General features: G+C 41.4%; 1 protein-coding gene across 2 annotated transcripts in view; it reads left to right on the forward strand.

Moving 5' to 3' along the window:
- Positions 1-853: 853 nt before the first annotated feature.
- HS6ST1 (heparan sulfate 6-O-sulfotransferase 1) overlaps positions 854-27681 on the forward strand; it is a 180233-nt gene continuing 153405 nt past the window's right edge. Inside the window, exon 1 of one of the 2 annotated variants that reach the window (XM_040567602.1) lies at positions 854-1631. In XM_040567602.1, coding sequence (XP_040423536.1) covers positions 1114-1631 — 518 coding nt within the window. In that variant the 5' untranslated portion in view covers positions 854-1113. The remainder of the gene's footprint in view (positions 1632-27681) is intronic. The other variant, XM_040567603.1, reaches the window with a different exon arrangement.

The raw sequence follows: 27681 nt of genomic DNA on the forward strand, positions 1-27681 counted from the left end.
CTCCGCTTCAGCACGGTCATCGAGCTGTGAGCAGAACACTTGGCCTCTGTAGGTCCTTGTTGTGCTGTTCCTCGCAAAAGCATCTCAGCTGCTAACTACCACCTCACGCAGGACATTGCCGCAAGCAAGGTATGTACCTGGCAGCTGCCGGGTAGCGTTTTACTTAATTTGTGGGGCTACTGCATTGCAAGTGAGTCCTGTGGCAGCGTCAGTGTTAGGTGCAGGGCTGCCTGGCAGGTCAGCCTGAAGCATCACGCTGGGAAAGTTTTCCGCAAAAACCGCCTCAGCACAGCCCCCCCCCCCCCCCCCCCCCCCCGTTACTGCTGCCAAATTCCGTCTCTGACGGCACGCACATGCTTCTTCCCGACCACAAACACCGCAGCCCTCACGGTGCTCGGGCTCTCCCGGGCGCCTTCAGTTGCGACGTTACAACCAGAGGCTCGCGGCGTCTCCCCGGGGCCCCGCACCCTCACGGCGCCGCCGCCGCCCCCCAGCGCCCTCCGGGCCGGCCCGCGGGCACCCGGCGGGGCCGGGAGGGGAGCGGAGGCCGGGCGGGCGCGGGCGGAGCCCCGGGCGGCGGCGGGCGCTGTGCATGCCGGGCGCGGGCAGGAAGCGCTCGCTGCCGGCCGAGCCGGGCCGAGCCGAGCCGAGCCGGGCCGGGCCGGGCCCCTGCGCAGCCGGCGGGGGGGCGGGCTCGGGCGGGCTCTGCCGCGCCGGTGCCGCCGGGTCCGGGGCACAGCGGAGGCCGCGGCGGGATGGGGCTGGCTTCCTGAGGCGGGGGGAGGCGGGGGGCGGGAGGGGGCTGGTTCTGCGCTCCGGTCCCTCTCCGCCCCCTCCCGCCCCTCCGCCCAAGTTAGCCGCTCTGCCGCGGCCCCTCCGCAGCGGCTGGCTGCGGGCTGCCCCTGCCCCGCTCCCGGGGCGGGCGGGGACGGCGAGGAGCCGAGCCGAGGAGAGGCAGGGAGCGGCCCGCCGCCCCCGGGGAGGCTCCGCTCCGCGCCGCTCCGCTCCGGGGAGCAGGGGGGAGGCGGCTGGCACAGGCGCCCGGCTCCGCCGCCCGCCCCCCGGCACCGCCGCCGTCTGCTCAGCGCCGGCAGCCCCGGGAGATGGTGACACATGAAGCGTGCGGGGAGGACCATGGTTGAGAGGACCAGCAAGTTCTTGCTGATCGTGGCCGTCTCGGTGTGCTTCATGCTCATCCTGTACCAGTACGTGGGGCCGGGGCTGAGCCTGGGTTCCCCCAGCGGCCGCTCCTACTCGGAGGAGCCGGACCTCTTCCCCACGCCGGACCCGCACTACGTGAAGAAGTACTACTTCCCCGTGCGGGAGCTGGAGCGGGAGCTCGCCTTCGACATGAAGGGCGAGGACGTGATCGTCTTCCTGCACATCCAGAAGACGGGCGGCACCACCTTCGGCCGCCACCTGGTGCAGAACGTGCGCCTGGAGGTGCCCTGCGACTGCCGGCCCGGCCAGAAGAAGTGCACCTGCTACCGCCCCAACCGCCGGGAGACCTGGCTCTTCTCCCGCTTCTCCACGGGCTGGAGCTGCGGGCTGCACGCCGACTGGACCGAGCTCACCAACTGCGTGCCCGGCGTGCTGGATCGCCGCGAGAGCGCCGCCGCCAAGACGCCCAGGTACCGGGCCCCGCCGCGCCGCGCCCCCGGAGCCGTCCCCCGGCCGCTTCACCTGCCCTGCCCTGCCCTCCCCTAGGCTGTGCCCTGCACCTTCCCTCCGCCGACCCTCCCACTCGGACCGGGCGCTCTGCCCTCAGCCCGTGCCCTGCGCTGGGTCCCCACGGGCCCCCCTGGCAAACATACGTCTTGGTGCCACTTACACTCTTTTCTAAACACTTGGTTTTCATCTCAGGCTTCCCTCGCCACCTTTTAGCACCCATTACGCCACACCCTTGCCTTTGTAATCTCCTTTGCCCTGACCCGTGCGCCCCTTTCCTCCACCTGAAACTGCTCTGGTGCAGCTGAGGTGCACACCAGTCTCCCAGTCCCCACGCATACACACACAGGCATGCACCTAATCTGCCTGATGGGTTTTTGCGCGTCACAGAAACGTCCCTTAAACACCCTTTCCTATGTTCCTCCCTGTTAATTTTGATGAGAGACCTGCTGTAGGGAAAGAAGATACTTGTAACTGTTCCCGGTGTCCCCTCATCTGTGCAGCGGGCAAGTGGGAGAGCTGTCCTAAAGCACCCATCAGTGCCTCCCTGTTGGACACGCAGTGTATTCCTGCCCTCTTATCCTATTATGTCTCTACCTTGGTCTCCTCATACGTGATGAGCTTCAGAGGAATTTTCTGTTTGATCTACGCTGATAAAGACAGCGGCTTATATTAAAATCTCCAAAGATTATGTTCTTGTAACTCAGTGTACCTTTGTGTCTTTCATTGCAGGAGGTTTTGATTTGCTTTTCTGTTGCTGTTTTTAAATTGATCGCTTTCTTAACATCACACACACCTTCCTTAACTTGTCTGTGTTCTTATCATGGCACTTTGTATCCAGTTTACCTTGAAGTTCCATTCTTAAATGTATCTAAAATCTTATCCTAACGTTTGCTTATGCCATATGCTTTATTTATACGTGTGTTGTTAGTACCATACGTAATCCCTTTACTGAAAAGTGACCTTTAAGAAAGTGCGTTTTAGCATCATAACTGTGTTTTCTCTGCATTATTGAAGCTATTTTTAATCATTTTTCTTTCATTGGAGCTGTGTGCAATTGCTGGGGTCTTTATTGTCTCTGTCATGATTGCTGCTGCTTTCAACCCGTTTTGGTGTTAGTCATCCAAGTACTATACTCAGACTGTCAAGCCGTCTGACCCAGGAGCAGCAAACTGAAGCATATGTCTAAAGGGCTGAGTCTAATTTAGACTTTGTTTTGGTCTCTTATTTTATTAACAAAGTGCTTGAAAACACTTCTATGGAAAATACCGTGAGCCTGTCTGATTGCTGTTGAGCTTTTACTGGTGTTCTGAGGAAAAATGCTCAAAGTTCAAATCTCATGAAAAAGAAATACCCATTTTGTGAACCTTGGCACTTAGCTAGCAAACCATTAACCTTTTATAAAGACCTGTATAGTGTTATAGTCTCAAAGCCTTGTGTGCTTCCCTTGGTAACTTTGTACTCAAACCTGCTCTGTGTTCAGTATTTAACTGTGTCATCCTGTTTAGCAGTTGTGGTGTCCTTTTTCTTTCTTTTTTTTTTTTTTTTTTTTGCATAGGTACCTGAGAAGAGGGCACTTCAGGTTGTGAAGTAACAATTTAAATTCCTTACTGCAACTCTGGGCAGTTGAAAACCAGAAGCAAATGCTTGTAAATAAGATTTTCTTTGCCATTTGTTTTTGGAACGTCAGGAACTGTAGGCTTCATAACTGTCTTATTTCTGGATATGCAGGAAATATAATGATTCCTGTCCCATTCCCTTATGTCTCTACATATCCAGAAATAGCTCTGCTTAATGTGGTCTCTTTACTTCCCTTTAATCTATATTAGGACTTCATTTTCAGCAGTATAACAGCTATGATGTGGAAGTTTTAGATAATCTAAGGTTATCACCTTGGTCTGTTAAACAAAAAAAGCCACATTTTACTGTTTACTGTATACTGGGGTTGGTTTTGGTGCAATGAATGAACAGCTGCTAGCTGTTTTAATACTAGTGTTCTTAGGATACTGCAGTCCGGTTCAGTGACCACCTTCTCCAAAAATTTTCATTTCTAAAAAAAAATTGAGGCTGAGACAGGCAGTGCTTGCGTAAAATAGTCTGATGGATTTTCTTTGTCAGAAAACACTTAGTCTTGTATTATGTCCCTTAAACTAAGAGCAGTGCAACTTTATTTATTCATTGTGAACACTGTCTTCTGGTGAAACAGGACTTTTTTAATTTAAGGCAAATGTTAGAGAGGCTACTGTTTTATAATGGAAATGAGATATGAAAATCTCTCCTCCCCCCCCTCCCCCCCCCCCCCCCCCCCCCCCCAAAAAAAAAAAAAAAAGAGCAGCAAACAACTGTTCTGTCAGGGTTTACACAGATGCTAATGTTACTCTGCTTTTTGGAATATGGGCTTCAAATTCACCTTTTAAATCTGATGCACTGGCATCTGCATTTGCTGCTTAATGCTAAGTTTAAACCTTTGTTCTTTCAACTATATGTTTATCCCCCAAAACAAAACAGCTGACTTGTGACTGCAAATAAATCTGCCTTCTTGTGAGTGTTGGAAAGCATGAAGGTCATTCAGTATTGCCCACATGTACAAATCATGAGCTTAAAGCTGTTAACTTTGTAAGGAATGCGGTTTTATCACTGCACAGTGCCCTATTGCACTACATTCCATAACCTGTGCATGGTACATAAATTTACAATGCAATTGCTCTTTTTATTGTTCTGCTGCTCTGTGTTAGACTTAATGATTAGGAGCCCTAGATTGCCAAAGACTGCATTTTTTTTTCTTTCTTTTGCATTAATAGAGTAAACAGCCGGGGATGGGTGTTTTAGCTCTAATGGGTCAGCACGCTTTAAAAAAATATATTACTGTGTCATTTCCCCAGCACCACCAGTGCCTTTTCCTGTTTTGTATTCAAAAGACTTCTAGACAAGCTCTTCTTGAAGCAAATGTTATGTTTTATGCACAGCCAGTAAAAGAAAGAGATTGATTTGTTTGGTGGCTGTAAAACTTGGGACTCCAAGGAACTCTGAAGCTAGCTATGTGTATCAGTGAATTTGGCTGCAGTTCTCTTCATGGTTTTAGTTAAGGGCAAATCCCAAGATTTTGGGAATGGAGGCCTATTCGTTCCTTGTACTGCTAGGCCTAAATAACTGATGGAGAAGACTCTTTAAAAAAAAAAAAACAAAAAAACATATATACTAAGATACGTACTTTGACTCATCACAGTGATATTTCAGAAAGCAGAGGCTAAGCATTTTCTTTGAACTGCTCCCTTAAATTTGTCTCAACACGGGCACCTTAAAATTGCAAGAGATACAATCTCTTCAGTTGATTCTGAAAAAAAGCCAAACTTTTCTGTCAGCTCAGTTCTTTAATTTGACTTCCAGAGCTAGCGAAATCTGTGAAGTGATCCATTGCTAACTTGTCCATCTCTTCTGTTAAAGGACTGAATAAAAGCCCCTAGAACTGTTGGAAAGGTTCCTTAGCCCCTGGAGGAAATGTGATTCAGCGCCCATTTGGCTGCATCCTTCTTTGTGCTCCCAGCACAAGAGCAGAGCTTGGTGGTCTGAAGTTGTCCTTGTAGGACACTTCATGCATGAGCTTGACTCTAATGTAACTGTGCTGTAGGAACAATAAAAGGTAAATTATGTTGAAGGAATTCTACGTGCATCTTCTCACACCTCTCCTCAAAGGGGAAAAAAAGGCTTTGTTGCTTGCTGTCCTACTGCTTTCTTCTGCCTCATGAAAACAAGATCATCTCAGTTGGTGTTTTTCAGAAGACACAGTATTCTTGTAAGGCATACAGCTCCTTTAAAAGTACATGTGGTGCAAGGTGCCTGTTGCTGTGGAGAGCGCGTGTACTTGACAGGGTGTTGGAAGGGCATTGCTGGCTCTGCTCGTCCTGCTCATGCGCATGCTCTGCCTTCTGTTAGGCTCTGGTTCAAGCACCAGGTGGATTTCATAATTTTTTTTAAAAAGAAACTTCTAAAGATAATAGCTTAGTCTTGACTGTGTATGTTTCTGTGCAAGTCTATAAGAAGTTTGCATGTGGAGTGTAGTCTGTGGACGAGAAAATTGACAAAACTATTTCTTTGACTTTTTTTAAGAGCATGTGTGTGCTTGTAATTTTAGTATTATTTATCCAGATTTGAGATGCTTTAGAAACAAGAAAATTGTAATCTAAATACTTTTATTTAAGAGATCTATGACAGGTTTATTATAAAACCTGCTTTTAAGCATATCAGTCCAAGTTTTAGAATCTCTATTTACAGCTTGTGTTTTGGTTTGTTGGTTGTGGTTTTTTTTTTTTTTTTTTTTTTTAAGAAACAATTAACAGGGCTCAGCAGTTCGTTAGCTTGTTTTTTTCTGAAGTGTGAACTTTCACAGCTTCCAACCACATATCTGTCCCTTTGCTGGGATCTGTTCTTGATGAGGTTTTTATTATATGTGTGCTTAGGAGCTTCAGAGACACGTTGTCAAGAGACCAACTGTTTGAGAATGAAAGGCTTTACCAAATCACTTTTATAATATTAGCACTTTTTAAAGCTCAGGCTTATCATTCTTTGCGAAGCTATGTGTGCTGGGGGTTGTAAAATACCTGTCTGCAGATAGCAAGGGGTGTCTTTCCCTACACACTGGTTTGTCTCAACCTAATTTTTCTTACAGATTGCTTGGAAGTGTCAGTATAAACCTGTCTTCAGTAGCCTGATTTTTCCCTTAAATCCTTAGCATGTGGAGTATTTTAAAGCCAGCTGGTCTGATACAAAACACCACGTCTTTTGAATCCGGTTGTGTTCACCCAGAAAGCTAGCCAAACAATTCTGAAAAAACAGATAGTTTTGTGGTAAAAGTCTTTAAATTTGACATTGTAACTAAAAGTAGCTGAAAGTTGGAATTCCACAAATAGCTGTCTAAGTTTCAGGTAAGCCTGAGACTTTTTTTCTAATATACTGTATCAGGTTTAGTTCTTTTTTTTTTTTTCATCCTGTTGGCAAAGCAAGAGGATGTGACATTAAGTACGTCCCTGCTTGAGTGTATACGTCTATTTTCCTGATTGTGCATAACTATTTGCATTTGGCTATATTTCACTGCTCTTTAAATTAATCTTGTCATAATACAGTAATTTTGTTTTCCTGCTTTAGAAGTTTGCAGATACATTTTACCCAATGTCAAATTTTGCCTTTTTACTTTTATCCTTTCCCACTTAAAAAATAAAAATGTAGACTATTCTGAGTAAAACCTGTCTTTTTTTTTTTTTTTCAAGTAACAATTCAGAAACAATTACTTTAAAAGAGCTGGCTTGAAATTAATGACTGAATTGGATGGTGTATGTAAGACTAACGTACACCCCCATTGTCTTAAAGGAGTGGTCTACTGTAAATGCACAACTGATGCATTTCACCACGCTCATTCATGCGACTTTTTTGAGGTTGGTTACTTAAAAATTACAGTCTATGACATTAACCACAATGTTTCACAGACAAAGTGATGCCAGAAGTTTTCAAGGCTCTGCTGAACACTCCTGCTTTGTGAGTTTGAAATGCCAAATGGAGGGCCCGTTCTTTATCACTCTTTGAGCAATTTTAGTGCACGTGTTTCTCTTCCAACTAATGTGATCTTGAGCAATGGCACCCTAGGATCTCCCTGTTGCATGTTTGGGATAAAAAACAACTACTGTGATTTAAGAAAATCGGAGTTCATTAGTACTGTAGGGGTTTTAGGTGAAAAATAATGTATGATTTGCAAGTATGTGAATTTGATGACACCTGATAGAACAGCTGCAAGCTTACTAGTGTGGTTGGGAGGGCATGTTTGGATATGCATGTTGAGGCCTCTCCCCAGCAGGCAATCGGTGAAGGCCTTAAGTTGGATATTAAGATGTGAACTGGTGGAGGTCATACTACCTCTTAAGAAAGCACTGCTAGAGGAGATTATAACTTGGAGATTATTACAATACTGCCTTCCCTCTGGGCCATCTGTTCCTTCTAGGAAGGAGGAAGAGATTAGCTTCCTCTTGTGGCATCTTTCATCAATTTGCGGGGTTAGATTCCTAGTGGGTTTGTTCAGCATTCAGCAGAAGTTTTTGGCTGTCTGTTGTAGAAACTGGAGGAATGTAACTTGGGATCTGTTTTCCAGAAAATAATTCAGGATTTTCAGGCCCAGGATTGTAGGAAAGAACTTTTTTTGTGAGTTGATTTCAGAGCTGAAATTGATGTTGTGCCCTGAGTCATATTTTAAGCAAGGCCCACACTTCCTGTTCTTGTCAGAGTCCACACATTCCTACCCCAAGTGTTAGTCACAACAGTGACATGCTGAGCCAGCTGAAAAATCACGATAAAGATTAGTCAAAGGGTTTGTGGCTAGTTACTTTGACCTGGAAGTGAAAAGGAACGCACCTGAACTGAATTTCATTTAGGAATAGCTGGCTTATGGAATGTACCACAGTCTGTGCCTCCTTACTGTATGTCACCATGGGCAATTGCCATCGGTCAGTCACAGAACCAAGATCATTGTTTCCACTTGTTGCACAAGGTCTGATTTTAAACTGCCGGTTATTTGCCACTGACTTTACCAAGTATGTGATAGTAATGCTTGAAATAATGTTTGGTAGTGAACTCTTGGGCTTCTACTTGCTTCAGAAAAGCAAAGTGGCGTGGTCTAACTCCATAAAGCTTCTCTTTGTTTATGCTTGTATTTCCAAGAAGTGTTAGAACAGAGACAGTTTTTCTATTACTGACTGAAGTTGTATTTGTCAAGCAAAAATACAGCATGGTATTTAATTCCTAATAATCACAAATGTGATAGTTGCTGATAGATATATCTATCTATCTATATCTATCTATCTATCTATCTCTCTCTCTATATATATATATTTAGACTTGCTTGATGTGGTTGGAAGGGAATGATACTTAAACATCAGAAGTAAGTATCTTCCTAAGCAAAGATGGTGATAGGCTGTATGGAGCACAGGAGGAACACAGAGCTGAGGTGGCCAATTACAAATTCTCTTGTTTCTGAAATGGTGGGTGAACCTTTAAACAGCAACAACAAAAAATCTCTACTTTTTCTAATGGAATTAATGAGGAAGACTTAATCATTAGCACAGATTCGAGGTGACACAGTCTCTCTAAGAGCTGTTTGATGTATTTTTGTTCACCCCTCTGCTATTTCCATAACAGAACACTCTGCTGAAAATCCAGTCTGAGAATCCATCTGAAGAGTCCTTTGCAGCTTATTACCATAAAGATGCCAAGAGTCTTAAATACCTCTGTAGTGTAGCGTATCAAGTTTCAGACCTGAAGAGGATGCTTCAGTTAGTCTTGGGTGTTACTGCCAAAGGAGGAGCTATTTACCAGTGCATGGCTCTAAGAGTGAGAGATTCTCAACTAGAACAAGTGTTTTCAGGAGAGATCCATGCTGAGAGAGGATGTCAAGTGAAAAGTACAGCCTTTCTATGGCTTTGTTGTTTCTACTTGTATGAAATTATGTACATGTTCTCATTTCTGTGCTTCACCTCAAATATGACTGACTGCTGTCTATATGTATATATATAATATAATTTATATATAATATGACTGCTGTTACACTGAATGCTGCTTCATCCCTACAAAGTGCTGAGTAGAGCTAAGGATATGAAATGTTTTGGGGCATCAACATTCCACTGATGCATCCAGACAGGGCTTGAAAAACTTTGGTTTTCCTGAATTTCTTAGCAGTGCTACTTATGTAGTGTATATCTCAGTGTACTGCTACTGCTATGAGATGTGTAGTAAATAGCACCTGCTACTACATTGTTGTGGTTTAGGCCGGCTCGTGCTATTAGAAATATTATTCTGGAAGATTAACTCTGTCCTAACTGAAACCAGGACATACATTCATTTACAACCTAAAACAACTCTTCAGTGGACTGTCTTAAAGCTGACTTTGCCAAGAATCTCAGACTTATATTTTAATATATAGACCTTTCCTGCACAATGGCAGTCTCCTTCAGAACCAACTGGTTTCTTACCACAAGCTATTACTACTTCACTCTGTACTTCCTCCCTTCCACCCTGTTAATGATAAATTCTACATAATAGCTCACCTATGCATTTATAGGGGAAATATTTCACAATTTCCTGCCAATTTAAACAAGAAAATGAAGATTTGCAATTAACTTTTTATGGTCTGACTCTGTATTTTGCTGTATAACTAATCTCAACCCTATTAAGCAGAGATTCTTTGATTGCACCTCACTGCAGATGGAAACATCATCATTCCTTTTACAGAGGTCTACTATACAACATTAAAGCTCTCCGAGTTCCCTGAACTACCTTTGCATTTTTAACCAAACAGAAAATTTGATAAATTTTAAGAATAACGTTAATATTGAACTACTAGCAAGAGAATGTAAGATTTTCTGGCCAAACAGCATTGCTTAGAGTTTCCAAATGCCTGGTGATGGATTTTTCATCATCTAATTTCAGTTCTGTTAAAGGGGGCCTGGTTTCTGGAGAAATGTTAAAGCAGTGGAAGCACTACCTTCTAAAAACTTCCATATATAGGAGTTATTCTAAATTTTAGCCTCAGTTCTTATGTTAATTAGACGCATGAATAAGATACCTGTTTACAGGGAAATAATCAGGGAGTTTTGAAAGAAGATCTTGTGAAAAGTGTGCATGATTCCTTCTTACTTTTACTGTAAAAAGCTTAAGGAAAAAAAATCTTTTTTCTCTAAGGTGTCTTAGAAAAATAAAATATCCAAACAAATACTGTAAAAATAGAATTGACTTTTTTTGTTGTTGTTGTTCAAACTAACAGCTCTTGCTGCCTGACCCTGTTGCTCTTGGTAAAGATTTTACTTAGGTTACCCGTGACCCTATATCAAAGCGTTGGGGAAAAAAATCAATGCCTCATAGCTAAGACAAACAGCAGCAGCGTGCTGACTCATCAGTTTCCTGACAGCTTTTGCCATCCAACTGGAGATGGGGAAAGAACGAGGAGCACAAGAATCTCAGTATAATCATAATCAGTCAACCATCCCTTCTGTTGACATGATGTAAATCAATCAAGACAGGATTACCTTCTGCTGTTCTTTGCTTCCTTCTCTTCTCTTTTTTGCTACCTGTACCTCTTTTGGGTCTTTTTGAAAGAGGAGAGACAGATGTCACTTGTGTAATTCTGCAAGGTGGAAGCCTGGATGGTTTCTTCCTGTAATGAAGCAAGTACAATAGGGGTCACTTAGATGAAAATCCACATTAAAGGAAATACCTCATCCTTTGTATTACAGTGCAAGAAAGTCAGTACATGTGTTTAGGAACCCTTTCAGATCAGGGAATGCCTTAGCATTTTTTCTAGAGGGACAAATCTGGAACTTGGACTTTTTTCTAGTTCCAAGCATCTGAGTGGAATTCTCATCACTGATTGTACTGTTGTGGTCAATGTTACTATTTGCAACACATACAAAATAAAGTCTCTCCACCTTTTTTCTGCCCTGAGATTTTAATTTCCCTTTATGACCAATCTCCATACAGGTTTAAAAATGATACCATCTTTCTAGTGTGTATATAGCCTGACTCTAATAGAGCTGTAGACCTGGCTAAAGAATTCATCATTAATTTCACCATTAACATAGTGAGGTCCTGTGTTTTTATCAACTGTAATATGTTATGTGTATCAGGATTCCTACTGTTGGAGCCAGTCATATCTAGCAAGTATCTGTATTGCAGATGTTCAGAATCAGAAATGGCTGTTTCCAGCAGCTACTATGTGTTAGCCAGTTACCAGTTTTCAACCTGGAATATTCAGAAGTCAGTCAGGCTCCAAGTAGGCAAGTGGACTAGCAATTTATACAAGTGTTGTTTTCATTTTTAGGAAAATGTCGGTTCCAAATGCTGAAATGACAAAAATCACAAGATACATGAGTTTTGATTTTAAAAATAACTGTTTAGATACTGCAAAAGTTAACAGTGGTGTAGTGGTTTTGTGAGTCTAGATATGTTAAGAAGGGACTGAAAATCAGCAGCCACAATTTCATTAACGTGAACTCAGGTTTGGTTCACAAGGATGCATGTGGTGTAACTTGCAGCAAAAAGGGAATATAAGGAAGCTGTTAAATGGCAAGAGAAGTCTTACTTAACTTCTGGTTATAAAATGAGGATCTGAAGTTGTGGATAGAAGGAGTTGATCAGTCCTGGAGTGAGGATGAGGAAAAAAAATGAAGAAAGCCCATGTGCCTTGTGTCAACTAGGATTTTCATGTCTCAGATGGTATGTTAGTTACCAATAAAGCTTTTTGTTAGATAACCATAAAGTCTTTGATCTTAATGAAGACAGTTTGAATTCCTTGCTTGTGTTGAAGGGGTATGTGCTCCTCCAGAACTATTTGCCTTGTGAGTTCTGTGGGACTTGACGCTAAAAGCATGCACAATAGTTTAAAGGAATAATATTAAATAATTAAATAAATAAAATAATGTTAAAGAACAACACGCATGAAAAATACTTGAAGAGTCTATTATGAGTGATTATAGTATATATACCTCAGCGTGTGAGAGAAGTAGTTTCGTAAGTGTTAAAGACATTCATCCCTGGCTTCTAGAACACACTTAGATCTTTAGCAACTGCTAAGAACATGTTTTTATAATATGTTTTAGGTTACTACTTCTTAGAGGAATTATTTGGCAAGTTCTGTGCTGACTATTTCTCAACATCTTAGCTGCCTTGAGTCAACTGAAAATGTTCTGGATTTGCCTTCAGGTAGTCTGAATGGTTTCCATGTTGTGATGTGCTGCTTATAGCAGCTTTTGTGATGTAGCAGTGCGTTGAAGAAGAGAAGTGTGTTTTCTTGGCAGTCTAATCAAAGCTCAAGGGAGTTTCAAAAATCAGGAATACTGCTGTGAAATGGATTATCCTGCAATGGCCATGACGTAGAAGTCTGACATAATCCTTTCAGTTTTCCCAGTGTGAGAAACAGATTATCGTGTGGTCAAGTAGTGAGGCAGTCAATAAGTAGATCGTTGTGGTTAGACACGGTTGTGCATGAGGAAAAAGAATCAGACCCTTCCTGTCTGGAGGAGGCTGTTTTTGCGTGTCCTGAAGTATCCTAACTGAATCTTTATCACTGTCATGGCCTATTGTTCAGGTATTTGTATCTGTTAGGTCTTCCAAGAGCTTCCTTATCTCAGAACATCACCAAAGTCTTCTCTGGATGAAGCTCATACAAGCTGTTCTTATGTAGGTGGTAACCTGCCAATGACAGTGGTGCCTGTGAAGAAATATTGCTGTAGCTGCCTGGAATGTTTCCTTGGTACTTAGAACAGTAGCTATCGGCAGGAGAAACACACTCGCTTTGTCTGAACCTTTGAAACTGGTTGATGAAAACAGTTCTGTTTACTTGACTAGGATTTCACCAACAGGAAACTAGTAGGAAGCTGTCCGTCCCGTTTCTATCCCAGCAGAAGGCCCAGCCAGGGGCGTGTAATTAGTGTATTATAAAACTGGATTGTTGCCCGTATTATTAGGTACTATAAGGAGCCTAGCAGAAATTGTTCTTAACACGGCTGTCTGTCCCCGCTTGCTCAGACAAGTTTTTGGGTTTGACAGTGCCTAGACTGGCTTGTGCACACTGTTTGCTCAGCAAGCTTTTATGTTACTCAAAACCAGAAGCTGATACATGCGTGTCGAGGGGTGCTTTGTGCTGTTGCTGTTCAGCACAGGTCTTATATTCCTGCCAAACAGCTGAACCCTCCAGTGCAGGGGCTGCTCCTCCTGGGGCACCTGGAGGAACCATGTGTCGCTCCCTGTCCCGAGCCTTTAAGAGAGCTTCTCCTTTGTGACTGGCCAACAACAACAGTGTGCAAAGGAAGTAGCAGTGGCAGCAAACTCCTTTGCTGCATGAAAATGGCAGTTCTTGCTAAGTATGGGTGTCAGTATTGTATTTGTGAAGAGCCGAGCCATCATCTCTAAAAGGCAGCAGAGAGCTTTGGTTCCTACTTTTCATATCCAGCAAAAGGACTACTTGCCAACTGACCTGAAGTATTTTAACAGCAATTGTTTGTTATTGTGTTTTCTATTGGATGTGTCGCCTTGGAGCTCTTTAGAAATAAATTGCCTGCACAAAAGTGCAGAAATTCTTGTATCCTGTTAGTTTCGCAGTCTTGAAACCACAGATGACAAAGCTGTTACCTAGCAAAGGCATGTAAGGACTATTGCTTTTGAAGAACATACAGATGGGATGTGTACGTGCACGTGCTCTGTACCTTCTACAGTACAACTGTTTCTCCCAGTGCCATGCTGGGATACTGTGTTCTTCGTATTGACGCAGAAACAGAGGCAAATGTTGAACACCTTGCCATGATGCTATGACACCAAACCTAGGACGGCAGCACGTGTGTTGAGTGCTCATCCATGTGCTGACACTAGTAGGTTACGCCTCACCACAGGCAGGGTTCTGCAGTTCTGTCTTCCATGTCTTGGGATCTGTCAAAGGAGTGAGCTTGGGTTGGACTGTGTAACGAGGTAACTGTGAGAAGACCTCCTGTCCCTCAGATAAGTAAAGATCTTCTGAAACAGTTTTGTAAATATCCTGAAACAAATGCAGAAGTAAATCTTGCTGCAAATTGTCCACTGCCTGACTACTTCTATTTGGAAATAACTCCCCCCTGAGGCTTTCTCTCAAAAGGCTCTCTTGATGAGAGCATTTTTTCTTCTTTGTGCTCTAGCTAGTGTCAGAGGGGGAAGAATTGGTATTTGAGGTGCAGTTGGACAAAAATGACAATATAAATCATGACAGAACGGGTGCAGCTGCAATTTATAAAACTTGCCGGATGATCAATAGTTGCTCCCGTGTAGTGCATGGATAGTGGGTGACTGTGATAAAGCACTGGTTGCCAGCATAAAACTCAGCTGGAAATCTTACAGAAATTGAAGGATGGATTCCTTGAATGTTTGGGAAATGTGGGATGCTTGGTCTGCCAAATACTTCAGGCAGGATGAATCCACCCCTTTCCTAACTGGGATATTTCCTGACTTCTGAAGTTATTTGGGGATTGTCATGAAAACTCCTGTTTTCTGGATTGAAGCCTGGCCAATCCCAAATCTGGAAATAGCTGCTCTTGAGAACAAAAAGAACAGTTATATATTTCAACTGTACTGTCAAATATGCTGTTTGGCATAAGAGAGATTCTGAAAGTTTTTCCTAGAGCACAAAGGGCCAGAGAACAGCTTTCTTGTATGGAAGTCAGTAGACTTACATACCCAGGAATGTAAATGACTGTTTACTCCTTTTTGTGGGAATATGTGTTTGTGCTGGGATGTTTGTGGAAGTTTAAAGCAAACCAAGTTGAAGTAGATACATTAAACCCAAACAGGTTGCTGTACCTCTGTGTGAAACATGACATCTTGGATTATTCTGAAAATAATGTTGTGTAATTTGCACCAAAAAAAAAGAAACAACTCTAGTACGGATTGGACCCAAAACTAGCTAATTCCACAAAGGTGCTAGCTGTTAAGTTATTGTATATTTCAGGATTTACTGTATAGTGTATACTGCTCCAATACTCTTGTCTCCAAAAGAAAGAAAAAAAAAAAAAACTATTTCATGCGAAGTGGTCTCTCTGGGGTCAGTGAGGGGCGAATACAAGGGGGAAATGGCTGGGCGTTAACAACTTCCCACAGGATAAAGGATAAATGGTCCTCCCTTTAAACAAATCCAGTTACTGGGTGTGAGTAGCAACTCTGAACCTTAGTGGATTTTTGCAATTAAGAATACAGGCTTCGTGTTCCAGAAGACAATTAAACAAGTGTTTATAGTGGTAAGGGAACTTGGAGAAGGAGCTGGTTACACCAATTCATTCTGGTTGTTAGCTTTTCTTTCCCCTTCCTATTTATAACCCATTTAAACGTGACTAATGGCTAAAGCTAGAACTTCACAACGTGTCACATAATCTTTTTTATTTTCACCCTGGTGGAGGATGCAAGTTGAAACAAAGGCCTTGTTGTTTAAGCTCCCTTTAAACTCTATAAAAGTTCACATGCTTTCAAGCTATGCTTTTAAATCACACCTCTGTGCCTGTATGGGAGAACTACAGGCAAGTTCTGAGAAATTCATTCTTCATTCTCTTCAGAACTGAGCTGATGGCATTGCAAGAAGGGGAGGAGGAGTATAAGCATGACAACTTATTTCGAAATTCTCTACTTATTAGAGATAGAGATGGTACCAGTGACTTGAGGTCATATAAGGAGATACATGGAGCTTTTTGCCCCCAGGTCACTAGATCAATGCAGAACATACTTACAGTGCTAAAAGCTCATACCCATCTGTTTGGTAATTTCAATGCAGCTCTTAGGTGACAGATGTCCTCTCTACAAATGCAGCTTTCAATATGGCACTAAATAGACCCTCTTTCTTTTGCAGTCTTAGTTGAGCACCTAAGATTGAATTAGATGAATTGAGCTATGTGAATGGCTGAGTCATCCATGAGGTTGTAAGTCTCCCTCTGATGATTTCTGATTTGATTACCAAGCCCCTGCTGTCACACCAAAGTGCTTTTCTGCTCTCTGTAAATAGAAGTGATGGTAGAATGGGATGCAGATATTGAGTACATCACTGTTAGACTGTTGGCACATGTCTAGAGCAGTGTCAAAATGGCAATCCTGACTTCTGTTAACCGTGTCATTCCAATTCTGTTATATGAGGAGTGTCCAAACTTGTATCACAAATTTGTCCTTGGATACAGGGACCTGAAATGTTTAACTTCAGCTTACCTTAGAGAAGTTGCCTCAAAGGCATGCAAAGTGGAAGTAAGGGGAAAAAAAAAAAGCCTTTGAAATGAAACTTTTGGATGTAATCACACCTGGAAGTCACTTTAGTAGCTTGGGCAGGTACTGGATGCTCTTATTTTTTCTTTCCTTTGTAATGGCAGTATTGCAGAGCAACTTTTACAGCTCTGAAGAAGTTTTCATAATGACTGTGAACTGTAAGCTAGCCCAGGAGGCCAGAGTAGCTTTCTGATAGCAGGAAGACGGGAAGAGACACTGTGTTAGCAACAGAAATAAAAATAGATCTGGACTTTTAAAATGGAGTTCAGGTTTCTCAAAATTCGTATAATCAGAGTGTGAAGTTCTGGTTCCTGTTTATGTCTAATTAGAGTTCTTGTTTAGAAGAAGGGAGGTGTCTCTGAAGTAGGAGCTGCTAGAGGTATGATGCCATGAACAAGTCAGTGCAAGGTGAGGGTGTGGATTCCTGGCAAGTTACAGCTCTACTTGCCCAGCCTGGTGCCTGTTCTCCCACAATAAGGGTGCAGTGTTTCACCCTCACTGGAGATGGATAAGTTGACTCACACCTACTGTGGGACAAAAACATACCCGTGTTGGTTTTGTTGTGTTTTGTTTTTTTTTGACATAAGTAGCATGCTATAAATTCACATGATAGCATACCTCCATATAATACTATGTAAAACCTACTGTGTTTGGATTGAGAGGAACTATATTTCTACATCGAGATGTCTGGATCACAGGGGAAGGTTAGTGAGCATCTCTGCTGTATTCTTGGGTCAGAAGTATTTGCTGAGTTTCTTTTGATTGCTACAGTGGTCTTGCCAGTGGTAGGAGCTGTGCAGTAGTGACAAATGCAGCCACTTGGCTAACTCTTAACCTGAGATAGATGGGATTGGTTTATTTGGCTTGAAGCCATGGGACTAAGTGAACCTGCAATAGGATTCTTAGCCACTTATGAGAAAAGTTTGGGTTTAGTTTCAACAATTTAGTGATGAAATTCAAGCATGGATACCAGATGCAGTTCACAGTCTCAGGAGAGGTAGGCTTAGGGACTTTCCATCTCTCTTCTCAGAACTTGTGTGCTAGTGGGAGAGCTCCTGAGCTGCACTGCAGCTCATCCAGCTGTTGGGGGATCAGGTGTCAAACTGAAGGGCACTATTGTTGTACTGATCTAGTCTGGACTGGACAGAAAAGAACTGATGTCTCTGACAGAAAAAAGGGTCAGGCTGTTCACACAAACTCTTAGCTCAGAGCAGTTGGTTTCACTGGCTGCTAGACAGGCTGTGGTGTAATTAATCTTTGTCTGGCCTTATGTGGTAACACTGCTTCGGTTTATGTGCTGCACCAGATCGCATCCTGGTAGAAAATGGAGATGGCAAGAGGACACTGGAAGGTATGTTAGTTTGTTGGCTGGGAATCTCCATTTCCCTTTAGTCTTTCCCTGGCTGAATTTTGCATGTCTTCGGTGGCATTGCACTCTTATTCAATTAAATTTGTATGGTGCAGTCTCAAACGGGTTATTTCCTTGGTTTGACTTGCCAACATCCAGCTTTCTGTTTCCATTGACGGAAAGATGTGGGAGGTTTAGATTGTGGGAAGCTTTGACAGAAATAATGCAAAACGTTAAAGGTTCTGAAAAAGCAAAAGTGGAACAATGACTTTGAAGAGAAACCTCCTTGTCACTGGATGGTCTTTATAAGAATTGCCATAGATGTGCAGACTGCTGCCCAGCTTCTCTGCTCTTTAGTCATGTCATTTTACGGTATATAGGCATAAAGCTCAGCACGATCAGGTTCAGCAGCTCGGATGCATACTTCCCTATGCAATTAGTCCTCAGCAAGAAACAACGAAGATGTTCCTCAAGACTGTAGGAGGCTGGTTGTTTTCCTATGTGTGTGTGTTGTTTTTTGTTCTTTTTTTTCTGTTGTTTTTTTTTGAGTAAGAGAAGATAGTGATATTCTCAGTAGTAGGAAACATACACTTGAGTTAATCAGCCGCACTACTGCAAAAGAAAAAAAGAATGAAAAGTTCTATGCCGTGCCATAAAGCATGTTTGAATAACTGCAGAATGTTGACTTGCATTTCCAAATTTTGGCAGGAAGTGAGGCAGGAAATGCATTATTAGAAACCTTGTCCAAAAAAAAATCTGTAATGGCCTGGTTTAATTATGTTGGCAAGGAACTCTGGAAAGGTGGTCATGCTTCCATCAAATGCTGACAGCATATCTGTATATTTTGCCAATTGTTGCCTCTTGCACCTCACACTGACACTTCAAGAGAACAGTCAGTGTACACTGAATGGGAGCATGGGAGTGGAAGCAAAATAGAGCAGCATTTTTAATTCCAGCACAGTCTGTTTTGGCATGCAGCACGCTGTCTTTTCCATAGGGATTTGTGCATTCTGTGGAGTGTAACTGGACTGGATTGAAACTAAGTATTTGCAATTTTATTTGCAGTGTCCACTGTATACGTTCATTTATATGTATGGATATTAATGTAATGACTCAAATTGTTGTGAAACTTTTTTGGATGGTCCTATCTATGAACAGTTCACACTATGTACAGAAGGCATCATCAGTATTTGTTACAGCATTCACATTCTCCTGCTGAACTACATCCTGGTGTCAGTCGTCCTTTCAGAACTCAAGGGCACAAACTACTTCAGAGATACCTGTCAATTTAATTGGAGGTATCTCATAAATTTGAGTCTGGTCCTGACTCATCCTCTGTTATAAACGTTTATTTCTGTTGCTGTTAGGTTCTTAAAAAGAAATGCAGACGTGGAAATTAGTGTAAGTGCCATCTGAACCTTACATATAAACCTACCACGCTAAACAGAAATCAGATACATAATTCCTTTGGAGGTATTCAGATGCTTTGAGTATCTTTTCTTGAGGTAACCTGCCTGTTGAAAATTAACAGGTTTTATTCGCTGTCTTCTCTTGAAGGTTGTTTCTTTCCTTACCTGTATTCTAAAATTTTATTTTTTCAGGAGTTACTCTCATATTTTCAAATGGTTCTCTTTGATACTGGTTTTAACTTCACCCTCAAAAAAGGATCATTCTACAAAACTCCTGCAGGACATCACTGTAAAGCAGACCTGATCTGTATACTGTTTTTCCTTTTAGTCATGAGTTAGGGTCCTCAGAGCTGGCTTAAACCAGTCATGATCTAAAGACGGAAACTAGGTAAGACTATTTAGGCTAAGTATCTAACAGTGACTTACAAGTTCGCAGATATTTCTTTTTCACTATAGCAAATTGGCATAAAACAACACAAGTCTGCAATCTAAAACCCTTTCCCTTCCAAACCAAATGGCTGTATGTAAACTGTCTGTTGGCAATGGTCCCAGACCATTGCTAATTCCTGAGCTATGCCCAAAATTTGTTTGGGGGATTGTTGACCAGCCTGGGCCAAAATCACCACAAGGACCAGTGATGAAAATAATGCAATAGAGGAATGTTTTCTAGGTGACAAGTATGTTGTGTCTTCTTTTTTCCCCTTCTTCCTCACCCTGCTTTATGATGTCCTTCATCAGTGGTACATTTTTAAGGGATTTAGAAGGGAAGTGCCCTATTACCTTCTCTTGTGTGTATCCTGTGCTGCTATGTGGCTGTGCCATACCTAACTGGGAAATCTGCAGAGAGACTAGTCAATAAAGGAACCAGCCATCTGCTGGAAATTGGAGACAAGTAACTGAAGTGGAAGCTGGGATTAGTATTGCCTCTCTTTCTGGCTCCGCCTTTCTGTGGAAGGAAAATTAAAAGATTGTGGAGATTCCAGAAACCTCTTGAGAGTGGTGTTTGGGTGTGATTGTAAAAAATAATAATAATAATAATAAATAAATAAATAAAAATGCTGCAGAAAGGGGCTAAGTTAGCACCATTTCTGAGGTTTGGGAGTTAATTTATTTTCCTTAGCAAAAAGCTTTGAATGAGTCTTTGCTGTTCTTCCTTATCCAAGTGCAGGAGGGGCAGACCAGGCTTTCTCCGTGTCCAATTTGCAGTGAATAGGGCAGTGTTGATCTTTTTGGAAAACAGTACAGTGATACAGTCTTCAAGAAAAATAAGAGTAGGGCATGAGAACCCATGATGATGACAAAGCTGCCCAATCACCACTCCTTCCCTCTCAACTCCCAGCAGACATGCCCACTTCTTCCTTTGCTGAAATGTCTGATTTTGGAACAAAGGAGGAAGAATCGGGAAGTTGTTTGCTACCATTCAAACTGTTGGCAACACTAAAGAATAGGAAGCTGACCTGTGGTTTCCTTGTTATTTTCCATTTGTTTGTTTTCCCATTTCAAGGAGGAAGAGGACCGCTTTATGCTCTGCTTTGGGCAGCATCTGTGTGACGGATACATAGTGTCATCAGTGAAGATCAGCCCCCTCAGGCACCTATCTCACCAGCACCCAGAAACCCCATACCACATGCAAGGCTGCAGAATGCCCCTCTCTGCCACGTCTTCTGCCTCCTAGGAGGCACAACCAAATTTCGCATTATTACTCTAGGAAGGATGATGTTACCACTGCCTTTTTTCTCTGTATTTTAATAATTACATTTTGGTTTTGTTTTGGAAATAACTAGCATTGCCTTTTATTTTAAGCGAGCCTGTTCAGCAGCACTGGTATGTTGGTAACTCAAGAGCTGCTTCTCTCAAATGTGTTTTGATGAGATACAGTGCAGCACATTTGTGTGAATTGCAAACCATTTCCTTGAGACACCGGTATTTATAGGGTTTAATTCAACTTCACTTTTAACTAGCCCAGAAGTGGACCTGAATTAGCTGAAGCCAATGAAGTAACCTTGTTATAAATAAGGAAAGAGTAGAAGTTATTGTAAAAGGAGTTTAACGTCACTAAATTCCATTTGTCCCAGTGTAGATTTCATGGAATTTCTGGATCCATCTTTTTGTTCCCATCTAGTTTGGAAGGCAATAAGGAGCATGACTGCCTGGCACCATGGAGCTACACAGCTGGCACCTGCCTAGTTGTTGATTTTTTTCCAAAGCTGTGCCCAACAAAGTATTTTATGACATTCAGTGATCAGTGCAAGTACACAATAAAAGTCCGCTACATTTATTTTTATTTCGAAGTCATAAAATGGAAAGTAGGCACATTATATGCTGTGCATATATATAACATATATAAAGTTGTGTTTAAATGGAAAATAGGAGCAGCTTTCCTACTCATCATTAGTATTTTAATAGTGTTCGCTCTTTGCTTGCAAAAGACTGACAGTCCTGAAACAAGTGAGGAGGGGGCAGGAGGAAAAGATTTCCTAAAAGAAGCAGCGTCTTTTGATGCCTGCAGCTATGTCTTGTTTCAAATGTAATCTAGTCATTTGTTGTCACTGGAACAAAACTATCATATCACCCTTGGCTAATACTTCGATAACCAAATGGGTGTATATATTCAGACTGAAATGAGCTAAAGCATCTACAGCTTCCCTCCTGGAGAGAATAGAAGCAGGAAGACTCATTCATGAACAGACCATACAGGGACTGATCCAAACCGTGAGTGCTTTTGAGGGATTCAACTGAGGTTGGTAAGCTGCATCTGTAAGACAGGATGAAATCTGATTCTCTGGATGTTGTCACATTGCCACCTGTATGGCGTGGTGGGGAATTTTCCATACTAATTGTAAGCAAAAGCTGCTATCTGTGTCTTTGGGGGCAAGTATTTTTCCAGGCTGTGTCAGTGGCAACCTGCTGGGCTCCATTGTAAATAGTGCCTTCACATCAGGCAGTTCGCTAAAATTTATGTGCCTTGTTTCTCCATCTGTCACAAAAAAGGTGATGGTAGGCAAAATGAAAGTAATTCTGTATTTCCTAATTTGCTCTGAAACTGAGTCAAGAATTGTTGCTCTCAAAATGTACTAAGGCTACATGCTGGGTTTTAGTCTGTAGCTCACACTGCAGAGCTCTGTCTGCTTTCAGGAGTGGCAAAACAAGGCACCTGGAGGCTTGAGTATTTGTTTCTGATAGTAAAAGCAATGACATTTTGTTCTTGAAGATGACAAAAGGCAGGCATCTTGTCAGAAATGGAACAGATACCAGTTTATGACAACTGATAGATTTTATTTTTTTTTAATGAGATCAGAATAATCGTCTTGTTGTGTGATAAATCGAGTATCACAATAGTAGTGACAGAGGTTTCAACAGATCTTTTATATTAAAGAGATTAAGTTTGGGACTATTTCACTCTTTTAAGCTTTGCATAGAATATTAAAAATCAATCTGTTTAATCTTAGTTGCTTAAAAAGTAAGCAAATATAGTGTAGAAAATAAATTGTTAGAGCTAAGAAGTATCATTTTGTAATGGCAGTAAAGTGATTATTTCTTGAAAAGAGCCATAACAAGGACTGTTGCTTATTGTGTTGTTTTTTCAAGTTCACATTCAGGAACAATAGATTAAAATTCTCCTAAGCTTCTACCATCCTTACTTTTCTGAATATTTGCAGTTTGGAAACAAATACATCAATAGTGAATTGCAAGAAATATTTTAATTTGTATTTTAACTACATTTACTTGCTATTCCTAGACTGTCATAAAATATGCAGCTTAACTTGGTATTATGTTTCTAAGCAAAACTACTACTGGGAATAGTCCTGGCCTATCTTTTGTCAATCAGTTTTACATGTGAACATGTAAAATACCACTTACTGGAATAGGTAGAATACTCAGAAGGGAATAGGTACTGAAATAGTAGGATACTCAGAAGGGAACATGGCTACCTGGTAAATATCCTGGTAAATCTCTATCCTGGTAAATATCTCTATCCTGGTAAATATCTTCCCAGTTCCAGTAAAGCCCTGCAATAAGCTTTGAAGCTTTTGACAGGTGTGCTGTAAGTAACGAGTAATGCTAATAGGAAAGATTGGGAGTTTTCCTATGAAATGACAGGATAAAAAAAAAAAGACAGACGATTCTTATTTGCCTGCTGCATCTTCCCTATAGGCCTTTGTTGTTAAGACATTTCTCCTGCTAGTGCCAAAAGCCTGAGGAGAAAGGTACTTGCTGGCTTTTGCATTTGAGATTCCAGACCACTACAGGAAAGAGACAAGGGGGAAGAGGTAGGTATTATTGCTTCCTCTTTTCAATTAGGTCATTGATTTCACCATCTTAGTTTAGAAAGTGCTTGAGCTGTAGCTGAGTCACACTGGAAAACTTATAAAGGTAACAACCTGGGTTTATTTTGCTGACATTTGCTGGCTGGACAGGTGCATTACCTGCTAGTGGAGAAAAAAAAAAGTTCTTTGAAATGAAACTCCACAATTTGGGGATCTTGGCCATTAAATATCATTTGGAAATCTTTTCACTTTGTACTGTTGAATGGTCCTTTAAAGATCAGTTTTATGGGTTGATACTTAAAAATGGTAAGTGTAAGGGAGTTGAGTGTAAACCTATGAAAGTAGTGCTTTTTGAAGAAGAGTTTTCCAAAACTCTCATTCCAAAAGGAAATATCAAATGAGTTGGGGGATGAAGTAGGAGTCCAAGAGAAATGGGCTGGCGGAGGAAACTGTATAATTGAAATAGGTGCTTTAGCTCGTAACCAGATGTTGGGTTACCTCCATCAGTCATGACAGCTACTTCTGTCCACTTTCCCTTCTGTGCTGTTGGTTACTGGGTGACTCCTTGTACTGAAGAGAAGTACCCAGTAGCTCTAGAGCAGAGAATTTTAAAGAAGTGGATGAATTGTATAAATACACAGACCACATTTATCAGTAGTTATTTCTAAGGGGCTTGGGGAGGAACAGTGAAGTGAGAAAGGAAAGGGGAGTATTTAAGGGTGGCATTCTTTATTCCGCACTGATTCATTACTTAAAATGTGCAAAATGTTTGCGAGTATGCCATGCAGCTGCATGAGGAAAGAAGGCCTTGGTGATTCATTTTGTTTGTTTTAAACAGTAATAGGGAAACAATGTATTATCTTAATAAGCTAATTCGACATTGTGTGTTAAACCCTTTACAAATGCCATTCCATTTCCTCACCTCAGAGTTACAAAACTGATTTTTAAATATGTGAAACATCTTCCATTGCTGTTTTGGGAATTTTCAGGCTGGTATATGAAAAATCAGAAGCATGAAACAATTCTTGCAAGTATGTTTTTGTTACATTGAAAATGTCATGACTGAGGTCTTAGTTGGCTTGCATTGGCAATTCCATGTCCAAGGGCCACATTCTCAGACATGACTGGTGTCACCTCCCAGATGTGCAGGGAGAATGCAGAGATGCAGGACATGATGCGGTCTTCAGAAGTCTGTTTTATTTCATCAGAGCCTGTTTCAAAAGCAGAAGGCAGGCAGAGTATTTATTTTGTTGACTCTGTCCTTTTCTGTGATGAAGCCATGTGTCGAGGAAGTGGAAATTTCATGTTTGCTTTTTCTCACTTTTCAGTAGTTGGCTGTTGTGTCAGCTTCCTTTCAAAGCAATTGTTTGCATGGAAAACCGTGTGATACAATTTTAGCTGCTTGTGTGATTGTCTAAAAGGAATGCTAGCACAGGTTATTGCTCCGCTGTTGTGTGCTATGTATTTAACTTTTTTATCTTTCTCAAGTGATATTTGAGATGGACTTTTAAATCACTGCATGTAAGCTCAATGAACAGCAGTAAGCAATCAGATGCTTGGGGTTAGAACCACCTAGGGAGTAGTGCCTTGCTTTTCTCTGTGTAATGTATGGATTCTTGAATGGAAAAGGAGGTCTGGAATTAAATTATGTAACAAAAAATACATAGTTGGAATAACTTACAGTTGAAAAAGACACCATAATCTTTTCTTTCTGGCATAATCTTTCTGAAAATGAAATGTAAGAGAGAGCATGATTTAGTGGTGGGTGAATACATAAGATAGCTCAATAGGAATAGTGTTGCTGCAATTATCAGTACCTTTTGAGGGTGTAGGTGTTTGCTGTCAAAAGTCCTGATGGCAGAGGGTTGCTTTTTGGTTGCAACATTAGACTACCATGAGGTCTGTTACTACAGCTTTACAGTTATTTTCAGTTACCTTTGCAATAACAGGTACCCCATGTGAAGATTTCAGATTAGTAGTGGGGGGGGAAATAGAAATGTATCCACAGACATGTACTCTGTTTCTGTTTCTACAGAAAAAATAACTATAGAGTAGACTCATAAATCAAAACGAGAGGAAGCCTGTGTTGTGTATGTGAAGTCAGTTATGTGGCCTGAGCTTGTCAGTCGAACATAATGAAATTGCTATTTCTGCTGAAATTATTGTATTTTACTTCAGAAAAGAGCACAGAAGATTTCACAAGTTTATGAAATGCCATGAACTGTAAATACATGGGAATTCTGTGACCACAAAAAATTACTAGTGCAATACAAGCTGAAGTTCCTTGTATTCCTCTAATGCAAGGGGAATATTGTACTGGAATTTAGTAGGCTCTTACTTTGGATGGCATTTTTCTAACATTTGATATGTCATCCAGTAATAATCTACTTGTAGGGGAGAAAAACAATGGTCATAGGAGGAATCGTGTCATTGCTTTGGCATGTCATGATAGCAAAGGATTGTTTTTCAATTTTGAACAAAAAATGTGAAAAGGGGAAATTTTCTTGTAGTGTCTTTGTCATCTTGGGTTAAAAAAATGAAAAAAATGGATGGGTTGCTAGGTTGATGGAGGACAGTAAAAATGACTGGGACTTCTTACAAAGAAGTAAGGTTTTCTTCATGGAATTTCTGCTTCAAAAAGCCCCCCCTGACCTCGTCACTGTATTGTGTCTTTGGCTGTCTGGATGTGTCCCTTGATCAGTTCTTCAGTGAAGTGTTGAAAATAGACTGCCATGTCTCATAAAAGCATAAAGATCATAAATATGCTGTTCCAGGAAGGGCAGCCAGGCCCCTGCAATAGGTGTTTGTGAACCAATTCATGAGTCAAGCAGAAGCATTTTGTGAGACCTGCTCAGAAATTTGGAATCAGTAACACCGTTGGTGTAGTGGGACTGACATTCTTTGCAAGGTTGTTAATCCTGATATAGCCACCCTTCAAAAAAAAAAAAAAAAAAAAAGGCTTCTATGAGTCCAGATTCTATGAAAGAGGAGGTAACTTTTTTCAGCCAAACTGTAAAAAAAAAAAAAAAAAAAATCAGTGTGTTGTTTTTCTTGTTACCTGTAGCGGATATTAAGCTCTTCTGTAGGCATGAGCTGGTAGACATGTCTGAACAGGAATGTATGCATTTTTTACTGTGTTGTTCAGCATCGTGAAAGTTTTCCAACATTAAGTCAGATTTATATTAACTGTTTTTTTTACCTGTGATAACTTCTTTCTGACTGTCAGAAAATGGGTGCATTTTGTGAACAGAAGTTTTTATAATAGCCTTGAAAATATTTATAACAAATGTTGGCATTAAAAGTAGCTAACATACTGTTCTGGACCCACAAGCTACCTGGCTGGAGAATGCATTTTGCTTTGGTGAGTTGCATCAGTTCGCTTCCTGCTTGGGAGCACTGGCGTTTTCCAGTGGTGCAGTAACAGATGTAAACTCACTGAGATGCAAAGAAGATAAAAACAAAATAGCAGCCAGCCAGTAGCAAGCTTAAAATGTTCTTTCAGCCTTCCAGGAAGCATGGTTCATCTTTGATAACCACATAGTTACAAAAGGTTGTTGGGGGGTGGAAAACACAGGAGTCTAAGCACCCATTTGGCTTGATGTTTTCTGCCCCAAAAGTGTCTTCCTAAATGTATCAGAAACTTAGAGCAGCTTCTGAAGAAGCTGTAATCTTCACTGTCCAGAGCAAAGTGGAGTCCTGGCTACATTCTGATTTGCTTTGGAACATTGCAGTGAAACTGAATACGATGCATTTGTTTTTATAACATTTTTTAAAAAATCATTAACAAAATCATGTCTTATTTCAGAGACTTTCTTGCAAAATGCTTTGATTTTTACCGGCTGCTGACCTTTTCTTCAAAAGCTTGCCTCTATGGTTATGCGCACACACTTTCTATAAGAAGTGCCTCTTGACTTTAATTCTTCACCTGTTGTAACCCAATATAAATTTTATGTGCTCCCATGAGTGTTTTTTTACTTATTTATCAGCACTGGAAGTGGGCAGGAGACAACAAGAATCTTGGGGTCACAGATCGCAGAAGGTATTGCAGGCCATTTGCAAAACTGTCTTGAATAGCAGGCTAGAGTACATTGATCTATTCAGAGTTAAAGATTTTTTTACAGAGAGGTAAAAGCTGTGAGCTCCGGAACTGAAATGTCCTTCAAAAATCTTAACTGTTCTGCTGGACCCAACT

This window comes from Cygnus olor, chromosome 9, assembly GCF_009769625.2.
Source record: "Cygnus olor isolate bCygOlo1 chromosome 9, bCygOlo1.pri.v2, whole genome shotgun sequence".
NCBI classification, from domain to species: domain Eukaryota; kingdom Metazoa; phylum Chordata; class Aves; order Anseriformes; family Anatidae; genus Cygnus; species Cygnus olor.